This window comes from Bos grunniens, chromosome 15, assembly GCF_055505025.1.
Source record: "Bos grunniens cultivar Pamir isolate PY7600 chromosome 15, Bosgru_T2T1.0, whole genome shotgun sequence".
In the NCBI taxonomy this organism is placed as follows: domain Eukaryota; kingdom Metazoa; phylum Chordata; class Mammalia; order Artiodactyla; family Bovidae; genus Bos; species Bos grunniens.
In genome coordinates this window covers 5,029,994-5,041,844 of record NC_141179.1, presented here as the reverse complement: position 1 = coordinate 5,041,844, position 11,851 = coordinate 5,029,994, and the positions used below count along the sequence as shown (strand labels likewise).

Below are 11,851 nucleotides of genomic sequence, written 5' to 3'. Positions count from 1 at the left end.
TGCAGGGAAACAAACAATCAAACAAAGAAGCACCAAGAGCAGCAAAAAAAACAACACAACTCAAGTCCCACTCCATTTTCGGTTTCCGATGGCTTCCAGAAGGGACAGGGTAAAAGACTGTTTTCAGCGAAGAATGTTCTAAAACCAGGCCCACAGAGCGCCCCCAGCCTTGTCAGACGCTGTGTGTATTTGGGGAAGTAAGTCTGCATCATCGTGCACCTTTTAAAACTGCAGCTGAGTACTAAATAATGGAGCAGCTTTGTTTGTAAGCAATATTTATTTTTCATGAAGGTAAGAGGCAAATTACATTTATTACAGAAAACACTATGAAAGGAAAAAGCGGCATGTTACCAATATGACCAAAAAAAAAAAACCCAGAAAAATTATATTTATGAAAGTGCTCTGCCCTATAACATATTGAACAGAAGGCATTATTCCAGGTGAGTGAGCCACACAGAAATGAGGATTTATTAGGATTTGTTTTGAAATGTAATTTGTATGGTGAGCTTTTTATTCCTTTGATGGCAATGAAGCAGATTTATTGGCTACATGTTGGAAGTGCAATAGATAACAGATAACCAAGGGAGAAGTTTTAATAAAACACTCAGGAAAGAAAAAAAAGAAGTGAGTGAGACTGCATGCTTACATGGCAGCTAATAAATAATAAGTCGAGATAGGGCTTTAACTGAAAACCATCCTGGTTATTGCAGCTTGGAAGGTTTACTGAAAATTGGGTAGAACACTCTAATTTTTCATACTTAACAGTTGAACAAGTTAGAGTGATATAACTCAAATTTTGGTTTTGGTCCAGGAATCCTATGTTTTCACAGGAAGCTTGCAAGAGGCTTTCGGGGGAAGAATGGTTACTGATTATTAAAGGGTCTGGCTGTGTTCTTTCTGACTGTGCTCTGGATTTCGGACAACTCAACAATAGAGTATTTATTTTTACCAGTCATCTTTTGAGGTAAAAACACAGGACACTTCCAGGGACATTTTGAAGGAATATCTTCAATAAGCATTGGCCTTTCAAAGAGCTGAGCAGAAATGAGCTCCTAAAGATACTTGAGAACTTGGTCCTGAAAACATCATGTTCAGAAATCCAAATATATATAGTCTGCTCATCTGACACTGAGACTTCATGAGCCCCAGTTACACATCCCTCATTCGACTTGTCTGTGTTCAGTAGGGCCCTGGACTTAGGGAAGAAACCAGTTCTTTTTTCTTTCAAGATGAGAAGAAAAATGTCCTTCTCTCTGAGCAGCTCCAGAGCTATCTTGACTTCAGTATTGCTCTCTTAGAGTCTTGTTTTGGAGAATGATGAATCACTTCCTATGCCTGCAGTCAGTCCCTGAGGCCTTAACAGACATTAAGGAGCCAAGGAGGAAAAATTACTCTAAGTACCAATAATAACTACAAATAATGCAAAAACCATTTTCTAGGGTAGAGCAGGGCCAGCTTTGTGTTCTCACAATTTGCAGTGAGGCTTCTTAGAACAAGTGCCATAGATTTGGAAAGAACCAGAGACCCAGGTCTCCTTGCACTTGGTTCAGAAACAGGAATTCAACTGAATTGAACAGTGACTACACAGTTAGGAATTTACGTCAATGAAATTGGGTTGCTTTAATGCACAAAAGCTTCTGGGCTATAAGTAATCCATGATGGCTTGCCAAATATAAAATGCCATTGTATATATATATACATTGTCTCATTTAATAATGACTCATAAACATTATATATATATATATATATATATGTGGAAGAGATAAGAAGAGATATGGAAAAGATAAGAACACAAAAGCAAGATACATAAAATTAATTGGCATAATCTGGAGAGTATGAGTCATTATTAAATATGGATCCCAATCAAATATTCCATCCCACTCCCAGTTATGTTAATATTTCAATGCTCACATTTTTTTACTTTCAACTCCTCAAACTTTTCAGTGAGCATTATTTTGAAAGGCTCATACAGAGTCCCCATGACATTCTCCAAAGGAGTTACTTTTGTGGAGAGGTTTTGAGAAAAAACAATTCAAAATTCTGCTTCAGCTTATACATTTTCTCTCATAGGATAATAATAATAAACCTTGTGAGAATTTTTTGAAGACAGGTGTTAATGAGTTTGCATGCCTCGGCAAGATACACTGAGAGAAGACTTAAGGGCTTTATTTCTAAAGCGCCTATATTATGATGACATGCTCTCGGAGACAGGTAATTATTGTCTATATAGGTAAGTATGTAGTACATCTCATGAGACAAATGGCTAGGAATGTATCTTTTCCCAGAAACCATATTTCCCTCTTTTGATAATTAAGATGTATGCACAAGAAATGCTAATTTATTGGATTTTTAATATAAAAGCTGCTGTCTTTAAAAGAGCAAGATCCAAAACTGTTTTGTGATTCAAAACTTAAAAATAAACAAATTAATCTTCCAAATCTTCCAAAGACATGTTTAATGTATTTACTGTGTCCCTTATTTTAAGAGTCTAAATAATTAAACCATATGTAAGCTCTGGTGTACCTGGTTATATATACTGAGTGAATCATTTGGTCTATTTACACAGAGACATGGAGATGACACATTATATATATATATATATATATATATGGGACAGACTTAGGTGGCTTATAGGGTAAAGCGCCTGCCTGTGATGCAGGAGACCCAGATTCGATCCGAGGGTTGGGAAGATTCCCCTGGAGAAGGAAATGGCAACATCCTCAGACACTATTAAATGCAATCCTATATTCTTGAATATAGAGGTTGATGATACGCCTTTCTACTTGTCATGGCACTAACAAAGCTAGGTTGAAAGTCAGCAACCACTTATAGTCATTGCTTTTCAGGCTAATAGTAAGTTCGGTTGCTGGTGGGAAAGGGGTCTCTTACCACACCCTCCTTAAAATAAAGGTTCTTTCATGTTTAATGAAAGTACATGCACATTCTCTTATCGAGGTGGTCTTGAGCTGCAGATACAGTCACACCGCTCATGATGATCCAACTGGATGTCAACGAGAGCCATGTGCTTTGCTCTGCCCCTCCTCTTGAAATAGCCGGGTTCAAACTTTAACACCTAGGACAAGAAGCATTTTCTGTTAGAAAGTACCTGGGATTTAACTCAATTACATACCACTTATTCTCTTTACGACAACTGGTTCTTAAGCCTTTGAGCATCCAATGGAATCTACGGGCTCACTATTAGAATGCACACATACAAATATTGTTATAGACAATCCACGACTCCTTAAAGTAACGGAATCCACTGATCACAGAGTAACGCCTCCTGCATTACCTACCTGCAGGGTCGTGAGGATTTCAGGTGTCTGAGCAGGTGTTTACTGATAACTTTCTAAGGGCCTGCTTTGTGCCAAGTGCTGTCCCAAATATTACTAATACCACAAACAGTCTTCTGGCTAAAGCATGTGTTATGGATAAATACAATGCTGAGACAATACTCTGCAGACAGGACAACGAATACAGTTGTGACCTAATATGCTGGTATGGGGACTTCCCTGGAGAGTGGTTAAGAATCCGCCCGCCAATGGTCTGGGAAGATCCCACGATCCACAGGGCAAGTAAACTCTGTGCCCAACCATGGAGCCCGCGTCTGGAGCCAGCGCTCTGTAAACAAGAGGCCACCACAGTGAGAAGCCCTCGCACCACTGAAGAGCGGCCCCTGCTCACAGCTGGAGAAAGCCCGTGTGCAGCAGCAAAGGCCCCGGGTGCCACCCCCGCCCCGCCCCGCCCCGCAAAAATGCTGGCGCGGCTAAACACGCGGGTGAGGTAAGACATTTTGCCTCCCTAGTGGTCATAAATAACTGAAAATGTGTGTATGTTCTTCCATATCTGTTAGGCTATATCGAATAATACCCTTTACAATTCAAAACAGATCATGTTCCACTAAAATGTTTGCATATTAATACCTTTAAAACAATCCAACATTACTTGAATAAATCACATCCTTAAAATTTTACATTAATAGGTGTGAATGTGATTTAAAAAAATTTTTTAAGTTTAAATAGAAGCTAACCCTTCTTCCCTAGTGTGGCCTTCACTGAAGTCAATATTTGCTATCATATACATAAATATTGTTTTCCATATACAGTCAACTTCATTGCTTCTTTGTTTATATTCTTAGGCTCCTGTTAGCTTTCATTTTTGATTCTGTTCTGTTTTCCCTTTTAGACTTTAAACTCTGCATGATACTACCATACAACTATGTAGCATTTTGTAGTTTTAAAAAAATTTGCACGTATGCACTATTTCGTCTGGCCCAAGACAAACCTTGTCATACAGTAGAGAAGGCGTCTTCACTCACAGTGTATAGGCTGGAGAACTGAGATTATAAGGGAGGCCAGGTGCCAGGCTTTCTGTCAGCGGGGACCTGAGAGTAGTGCATTGTTCTCTAGGCTTCCGGCATACTAGGACCCAAGGACCACACGTCTCTAATGCAGCTGCAGCTTCCTTCTGTATCTCAAAGGTGTGGCAGGCACACGTGTGAACTAAAATGGGGCCCTGATGCTTGGTATACTTTGCTCCGAGATGAAGATTAGATGCGAGGAAATCTTACTTTCTAGGCTGTATAATAACTTTTCATGGCACGCCCCCCCACCCCCAATTTTTCTACTGGATTGTCTTCCTAGCAATGTCCTCATCCTTATGTTACCTGTTTCAAGTTATAAGCAAATCAAAACCATCTACTAGGAAAACAGGCTTAGAGCCCTCAGTCCCCATGCATCCGCTTTACTTTAGCGTTTGCCTTTTTAAAACACTGAGGGGGTGATATTTATTTATTTGGCTGCATTGCGTCTTAGTTGTGGTGCGTGGGATCTTCACTGGGTCCTGTAGGAGCTTTCACTGGGGTGCACAGATGCTCTAGGTGTGGCACACGGCCTCCGGAGCGCACAGACTCAGCGGTTGTGGCACGCGGGCTTAATTACTCCATAGCATGTGGGAACTTAGTTCCCTGACCAGGGACTGAACCTGTGTCCCCTGTACTGCAAGACATATTCTTAACCACTGGACCACCAGGTAAGTCCCAACATTTAGCCTGATTTTCCCATAAGAGTTCTGTGGAGCAGGTCATTTGTTCAATGTTCAGTAAAGTAAGGAACCTGGGCTCTGATAACACAGTGTGAAATACCTTGTCCCATTTGGAGAAGAGCTTCAAAAGGATATTTGTACTTTTGTGAGTACAAATTGGGGTTGGGGGATGGGTTAGGAAGGGATGGCCTAGAAGAGTTCCTGAGGGAGGCACAAAAATACCAGATTATGGTAAAGCTAGTCCCAGTGCCAGTTTTGATAGCTAATTATATTATCCTCTTTACCTAAATTCCACTGAACATACACTATGAATCACATAGTTTCATATGACATATGCTTTCTCTCTATTAACAAATGCTTTGAGGGCAAGGACAGAAAAAATAATGACTAACATTTTTGAGTATTTGTTAGATGCCACACTGTTATGACTGGAAGTATTAAACGTTTTGCGTATCACTGTAACACTATGATATAGGTACTTTTCTAATACTGTTTCAGATAAGGGAAGAGAGAGACTAAGGTTGCAGAGTCAGTGACTGGTGTCACCAGTGTTTGTCTCCACGTGGCACAGCGTGTGCCCTTACCGGGAAGGTGGAGTTTTGTCTGTTCTGGTCAGCAGCATTGGGAACACAGTAGGTTTCCAGTGGGATGCACTCCGGTGGCCGTGGTGGGTAACGCTGCCACGTCACAATATGGGAACCTATGTTCACGGCCTCTTTCCTGTCTCCTCCCTACATCGCTTCTACCCCAACCTCCAACAAGGGGAGGGGCGCAAAACAAACCAAACCAGAGGCCAAAATGAAGTGGCCTATTGGAGAAGGAAATGTCAACCCACTCCAGTGTTCTTGCCTGGAGAATCCCAGGGATGGGGAAGCCTGGTGGGCTGCTGTCTATGGGGTCGCACAGAGTTGGAAACGACTGAAGCTACTTAGCAGCAGCAGCAGCAGCAGCATGCTTTGCATCACTTGCAAGTCTTTTACGATTTTGAAACAGAATTTCAAGTACTGAGAGCAGAGTGACAATGATATTTTCCTTTCCTTGCTCCCAGGGTCACTCCTGCTTCATCTCTAAAGAAAATAAAAACTGTTGCTTCTCCATGAAAAACTAAGTAACCAAAGCATGGATGAGTGTATATTGCACTTTGGGATATTAAATACCCTGCTACAATAGATAGGAAAGCTTTCCTGTGCCACACTTGGTCAGAGCGCCCTGGAAGAGCATAAAGCTCGGGTTCCTACAACTTTGCCAAGAATTTCTCTAATATTAGTCACTATTTTCCAACCCTAATAAACCAGATCTGGAGGTTGAACTATTCAGGGGAAGAAAATGATTCCTAAGAAGCTGAGCTGATGATAAATATTCTCTTTCTTAAAAAGACCATTATCAAAGCCTAATAAGTTGCCATGACTGACATCTATAAAATCAATGCTTCGTTGATTTGCTTCCTCATTTGATGAGAAATGAAAGTGTGTGCTTTGGGGTGAAAGCCGTGCCTGGTCAGTTTTTTCTAACTGGTCTCCTGATTGTTCAGGGATTTTCCCAGTGTTTTATATTAAGCCACGTTAGTCCAGTATATATGTGTTTTGTTGATAAGAGGAGAAAAATGAATTGGCAGACACTTTTCCAGACAAGACAGGAAAGCACTGTTTGAACAAAGTGGAAATTGGACTGCTTTACTGGCTGATCACAGCACTGATGCTCAAAGCTTTCAGACCATGTAATCGTCTTCGGTTCAGGTACACAGCACTGAAAGGAGGAAGAAAGCAAAGCTGATTTGAGAGAGCATAAAAAGTTAAAAGAAAAATGAAAAGCTTTTATCTGAGAAAGCAAACTGTCTCTGGGTTATCTGGTCACCTTTAAAGGGAAGGAACCATTGAATTAATTACAGTCGCTGTAGGACACTCACTAATAGGTACCTTCACAAAATGCTTTCCTATTTTCTGCTCTATGATTCACTGCTGCAAGCACACACACTGAAATAAAAATCCATGGAGGAGCAGCCAGCCATTTCTTATCACCTATGGGTGAAAATGGCATTCTTGACCCTTCTTCACCATCTGGAAAACCACATGAAGCCAGGGAAAGTTGATTTTTATTAAATGGAGAATGACTGAAGCAGTTGGTGGCTTTCATACCACTACACAGAATCAAAGATGCTCAGTTTGCAAATTACCATATCACAAAAGATATTTACTACAATTACTCTCTTTGTTGCCAATAAAGCACTGAATGAATCATTGCCATGAAGTTATTACAGTAATAAAACAGTACTAGACAGAAACGCTCCATGCTGAGTTGGGCTCTTGTTTATTGGAAATATTAAAGAAAGGTCGTTAAGGCCTTGTAACAGTTTTCATATTAATGGCTGATGTAGGATCACAAATACATATTTTAGGACATGTGCACTGTCTAAACCCGAATCATTAAGGGTTTACTTAAGATTCATCCAACTTCTAAAGCAGGCAGCATTCAGCATACACACTTTCTTAAGAAAAACAGCTTCATATTTTTCCTTACTTTATGATTTCTTTCATGCTTGTAGACTTTATAAAAATGTACATGCAGTTAAGATTTTTAAGGTCTTGTAGTCAACCTTTCTGAAACCTAAAGTGACTACAAGCAAAAATATTTTGAGATGAGAAAACATTTTATTTTCTACCTGGGTAATTGCACAACTTGAAAGTAAGAGTTTCAAGGGAGATTGAGAGTTGTAAGGGAAGGAGTGATACCAAGTCCTGAGATACAGTCCTCCCTAAGAAAGACACAAATAACAGAGCTCAGCAACGTTTCTCTGACAAGCTAGGTATGAAGGTGACTGAAGGCTGGGCTTATAATGTGGGTCTACACAATCCTCATGAATTTTGAAAATGCAATCTTTACATCTGTGGACATTTACTTATAATTGAAATTTTCTTGTGAGCACTCTGGGGTGTATTCAGCTGCAGTTCTTCCTTTAGAGGACTTAACTAGGTAAATGATTTTGACAGTATTTTAGAGGATTAATGACTACATGTTCAGCCCACCAGTTTCAGAAAACATGACGGAAGCTGAGCTGGGCACCAAGTTTCAGAGCACGGCATTAACACTGAGTATCATTCGTGTCACACATGGGTCTTTGTCTAGTTGGGGAGTATCATGCCCGAAGGCACGTTTGCTCAACTTTGACAAGAAGGCCTAATATGAATCCGGATCTACAAGGAAAAGGATGTATGCACTTTGCTGTACTTAGAGGGTCCCGGCAGCAGTAAGTCATCAAGGCTCTAAGGGAGTCAGAAGGGAGCAAGCCCAATCTTGCTCTCAGGATATTCCACCCACATCTGTCGAGTGCTTTACAGCCTTCAGAGGCTTTCATTGTCCCAGGATCCCCAAGAGATAAGCAGCACTGCTGCTGCTGCTAAGTCGCTTCAGTCGTGTCCGACTCTGTGCAACCCCACAGACGGCAGCCCACCAGGCCCTGCCGTCCCTGGGATTCTCCAGGCAAGAACACTGGAGTGGGTTGCCATTTCCTTCTCCAATGCATGAAAGTGAAAAGTGAAAGTGAAGTCGCTCGGTCCTGTCTGACTCTGAGCGACCCCATGGACTGCAGCCTACCAGGCTCCTCCGTCCATGGGATTTTCCAGGCAAGAGTACTGGAGTGGGTTGCCAGCACAGGTGTTACTAATGTTGAGTGGATAACTTTTTTATACATAGTCTATACACATTAAAGTTCCATATCATATCTCTGTTCTTTTGTATTTTCTTAGCATTTCAACCACCAACTTGTTTATATTCTTAACACAATCTAGGCAAGATAAGATTTAGGGAGTGGTGAACAGATATCATATAATTTCACATCTGTCTGGGAACTCAAAATTGTAGGTTATCATAGGGAGTAAAAGAGGAACCCAAGGCCCTGGGGAGTTTTAGGTGGCTGGTCCGAGGTGGCCTCTCACGTGAATCCACATATTCTCCCTTCAGTTGTGTGATTTGCTTTGTCTCTACTGTCTTGTCTCTCTCTTATAGGAACAGGAAAGGGCTGCAAGAGAATCTTCTCAAGGTCTCACTCAAAGAGGGAGAAAGAAATAGGGAGACTCTACATAAGCTCTAGAAATGCTGTTCCCAGAAAAAGAATAAAGATTTTTGTGACTTTTGTTATAATCATGACCCTCAAATTCATTGCCTTTGCCATAGAGTAGAAACTTTTGGAAAAATATTGCTTTCCTGTCTTCTTGGTCTCAATTTGAGATTTTAGCTAAATTTGTTTCAATGACAGACACTTAAAACATGTAAAAATTAAAAGTGCCATTCTTTTATCTCAAGTCTAAATCTCAATATTTTATTATCTCCAATCAATCTTTTGTTTCATATATAAATGTCTGCTTATATCTTCTATCTCTTATGTTTGCTGCTGCTGCTAAGTCACTTCAGTCATGTCCGACCCTGTGCAACCCCATAGACGGCAGCCCACCAGACTCCCCCGTCCCTGGGATTCTCCAGGCAAGAACACTGGAGTGGGTTGCCATTTCCCTCTCCAATGCATGAAAGTGAAAAGTGAAAGTGAAGTCACTTAGTCGTGTCCGGCTCCTAGTGACCCCATGGACTGCAGCCTACCAGGCCCCTCCGTCCATGGGATTTTCCAGGCAAGAGTACTGGAGTGGGGTGCTATTGCCTTCTCCCCTCTTATGTTTAATGGGCAACAAATTTTTAATACAAAATTCTTATATTTAATGTAATGTTAAAAAAGTCATTCACAGTAGTTTTTCCATTGTTCAAGTGACTGGAATGGTTTAGATGCTGTAAGTGCCAGAGACAGAGTTGTGTCTCGGCTTACATTGTTCACTGTGGGAGCCCCTGACCATGTGCAGCTATTTACATTCAAATTAGTTTAAATTAAATAAAATTTAAAAATTCAGTTTCTCATTCGCATTACACACATTTCAAGTGCTCTGTGACCACATGTTGCTAATGACTACCAGATTGGATAGTACAGATATGGAACTCTCTCATCACTGCAGAAAGTTCTAACAGATATTGCAGCTGTGCCAGCACTGGGACAAAATCATGAGAGGTAGGACAGTGAAAATTAACTTGTCTTTCTCTGTTGCCTCCTAAGATTTTGGCTGTTGACTGAATGGACATAGCCAGGAGACCAAATGCTTAAAAAATACAATAGTTAGTTTTAATCTAAAAGGTCAATATATTTCTAGGGAACATCCCTTCATTATACACTAACAAGGGAAGATAAGAACTAAAATTAAAAAAAAAAGAACTAAAATAATAGCATCCTCTAATTGTCTACAGAGTATGTTTTCTGGAATTTTCTCTTTTTAAAAATCCCCACCGAAAGTATTTTTTATATTCTGTATATTCCAAGAGAAGGAATGGTTGCTAGGAAAGAGGAAAAATACTTCAGCAGGATACCTCCAAACTTTTCAGAAGAGGGAATTGTACAGATGGAGCTTTTTATTGCACAGTGCAAAATGCTCAGACCTCTACAAGGAGAAGTCACGTGACCTGGGGAAAGAGCAACAATCTTAACTTCCTTTTATTTATAATTTCTAATTATTGATAATTTTATAATTATACGGTTTAATTTCTTGGATTTTATTCCTTAAATGTTGAGCCTTGAAATATCTGTGGAGAGTCATAGAGGCCTGCTTAGGTGGCAAGTTCTAGTGACCCCCTTAAGGGCGCTCATCTCTCATAAAAACTCATTTCCCATCTCATCAGTTACAACCACGAGGTGGGGAGACCAGTTTCTCATTTCTCTGAGTTAAGAGTACAGGCACAAAACTAACAGAAGAGAAGACAAGGATTCTTCCCTCACAAGACTGAGCCCAAGCAACCCCTATTTCTGAAGATGGAACGAGTCTCCTGCTCTCTTCTAGGGGACTGGACAATGTGATTCCTGGGGCATACTTCAGGGGTATTTGTGATGCCTGGGGCATACGTGAGGGGTATTTTAGGATGCTGGGGAAAACGCGCCAGCCACACGTGACCCAGGTTTGCACTCACTGACAGAGTGACTGATGCTCTGTTGTCCTTTTGTCCACAACTCAGCAGAGTGATTTTGCATAGAGCTCAGCAGACTCCGAGAAGTAAAAATATCATGACACATTTCACAGATGCTTTAGATAGCAGTTTCAAAAAGATTCTACATTTTAGACCCACTCATGTGACTGAACAAAGAGATCAAGGGCTTTGCCTCCTAGATATTAATGGTGAGTAGAAATTTATAGGTAACAGCCTCTGTGCAGAGAGACAATAGACTAACAAAAGGACCTTCAGATTCTTTCAGAGTTAACTGTCTGGGAGGTGAGGGCCCTTTTGGGTGTGTGTTTAACTCTGTGTTTCCACAATAAGCAACTAAAAAAAAATCAAACTACAACTTCTCTCTGAGAGGAGAGTCAAGATGAAAATAAAGCATCAAAGGCCTGAATTTACATGCTTTCCTCACAGTAGAGACTGGGTAAAGATCTTGTCACTTCTTGGCTTATTTTAACGCAAACCAAATTATTGCATTCTGCATTTGTCCGCAGCGTATGACTCAACATTACAAAATTCAGGTTCTTAGACACAAAGGACAAAGTCCAATCTAGAGTTCATCAGGTCATACAAAAGTAAAACACAATGAACACAGACAACAGCATTCTCTGGATATGAGAACAGATTTTTTTTTTTCCTTTGAAAAATGTGAGGTGGAGTAAGAAATTCTTGTTACTAAGAAAACATGCTCTATGTAGGTCTCAGATCGGGTCTGCATCTATGTGAGGAAAGCAGGGTTATCGTGGCCTCCAAGCTCTTAGTTTTCCCACGTTGAAAATACCAC

At 40.6% G+C, this 11,851-nt stretch overlaps 1 protein-coding gene across 7 annotated transcripts in view; it reads right to left on the bottom strand.

The window, feature by feature from the left end:
* Positions 1-258: 258 nt before the first annotated feature.
* Positions 259-11,851, bottom strand: part of PDGFD (platelet derived growth factor D) — a 280,491-nt gene continuing 268,898 nt past the window's right edge. For all 7 annotated transcript variants that reach the window (XR_015141419.1, XM_086338255.1, XM_086338256.1 and 4 more), the window contains one exon: positions 259-3,073. Coding sequence is in view for 6 of the 7 variants with exons in the window: in XM_086338255.1 (XP_086194381.1) it covers positions 2,948-3,073 (126 nt within the window). In the remaining variant the exon portion in view is untranslated. The remainder of the gene's footprint in view (positions 3,074-11,851) is intronic.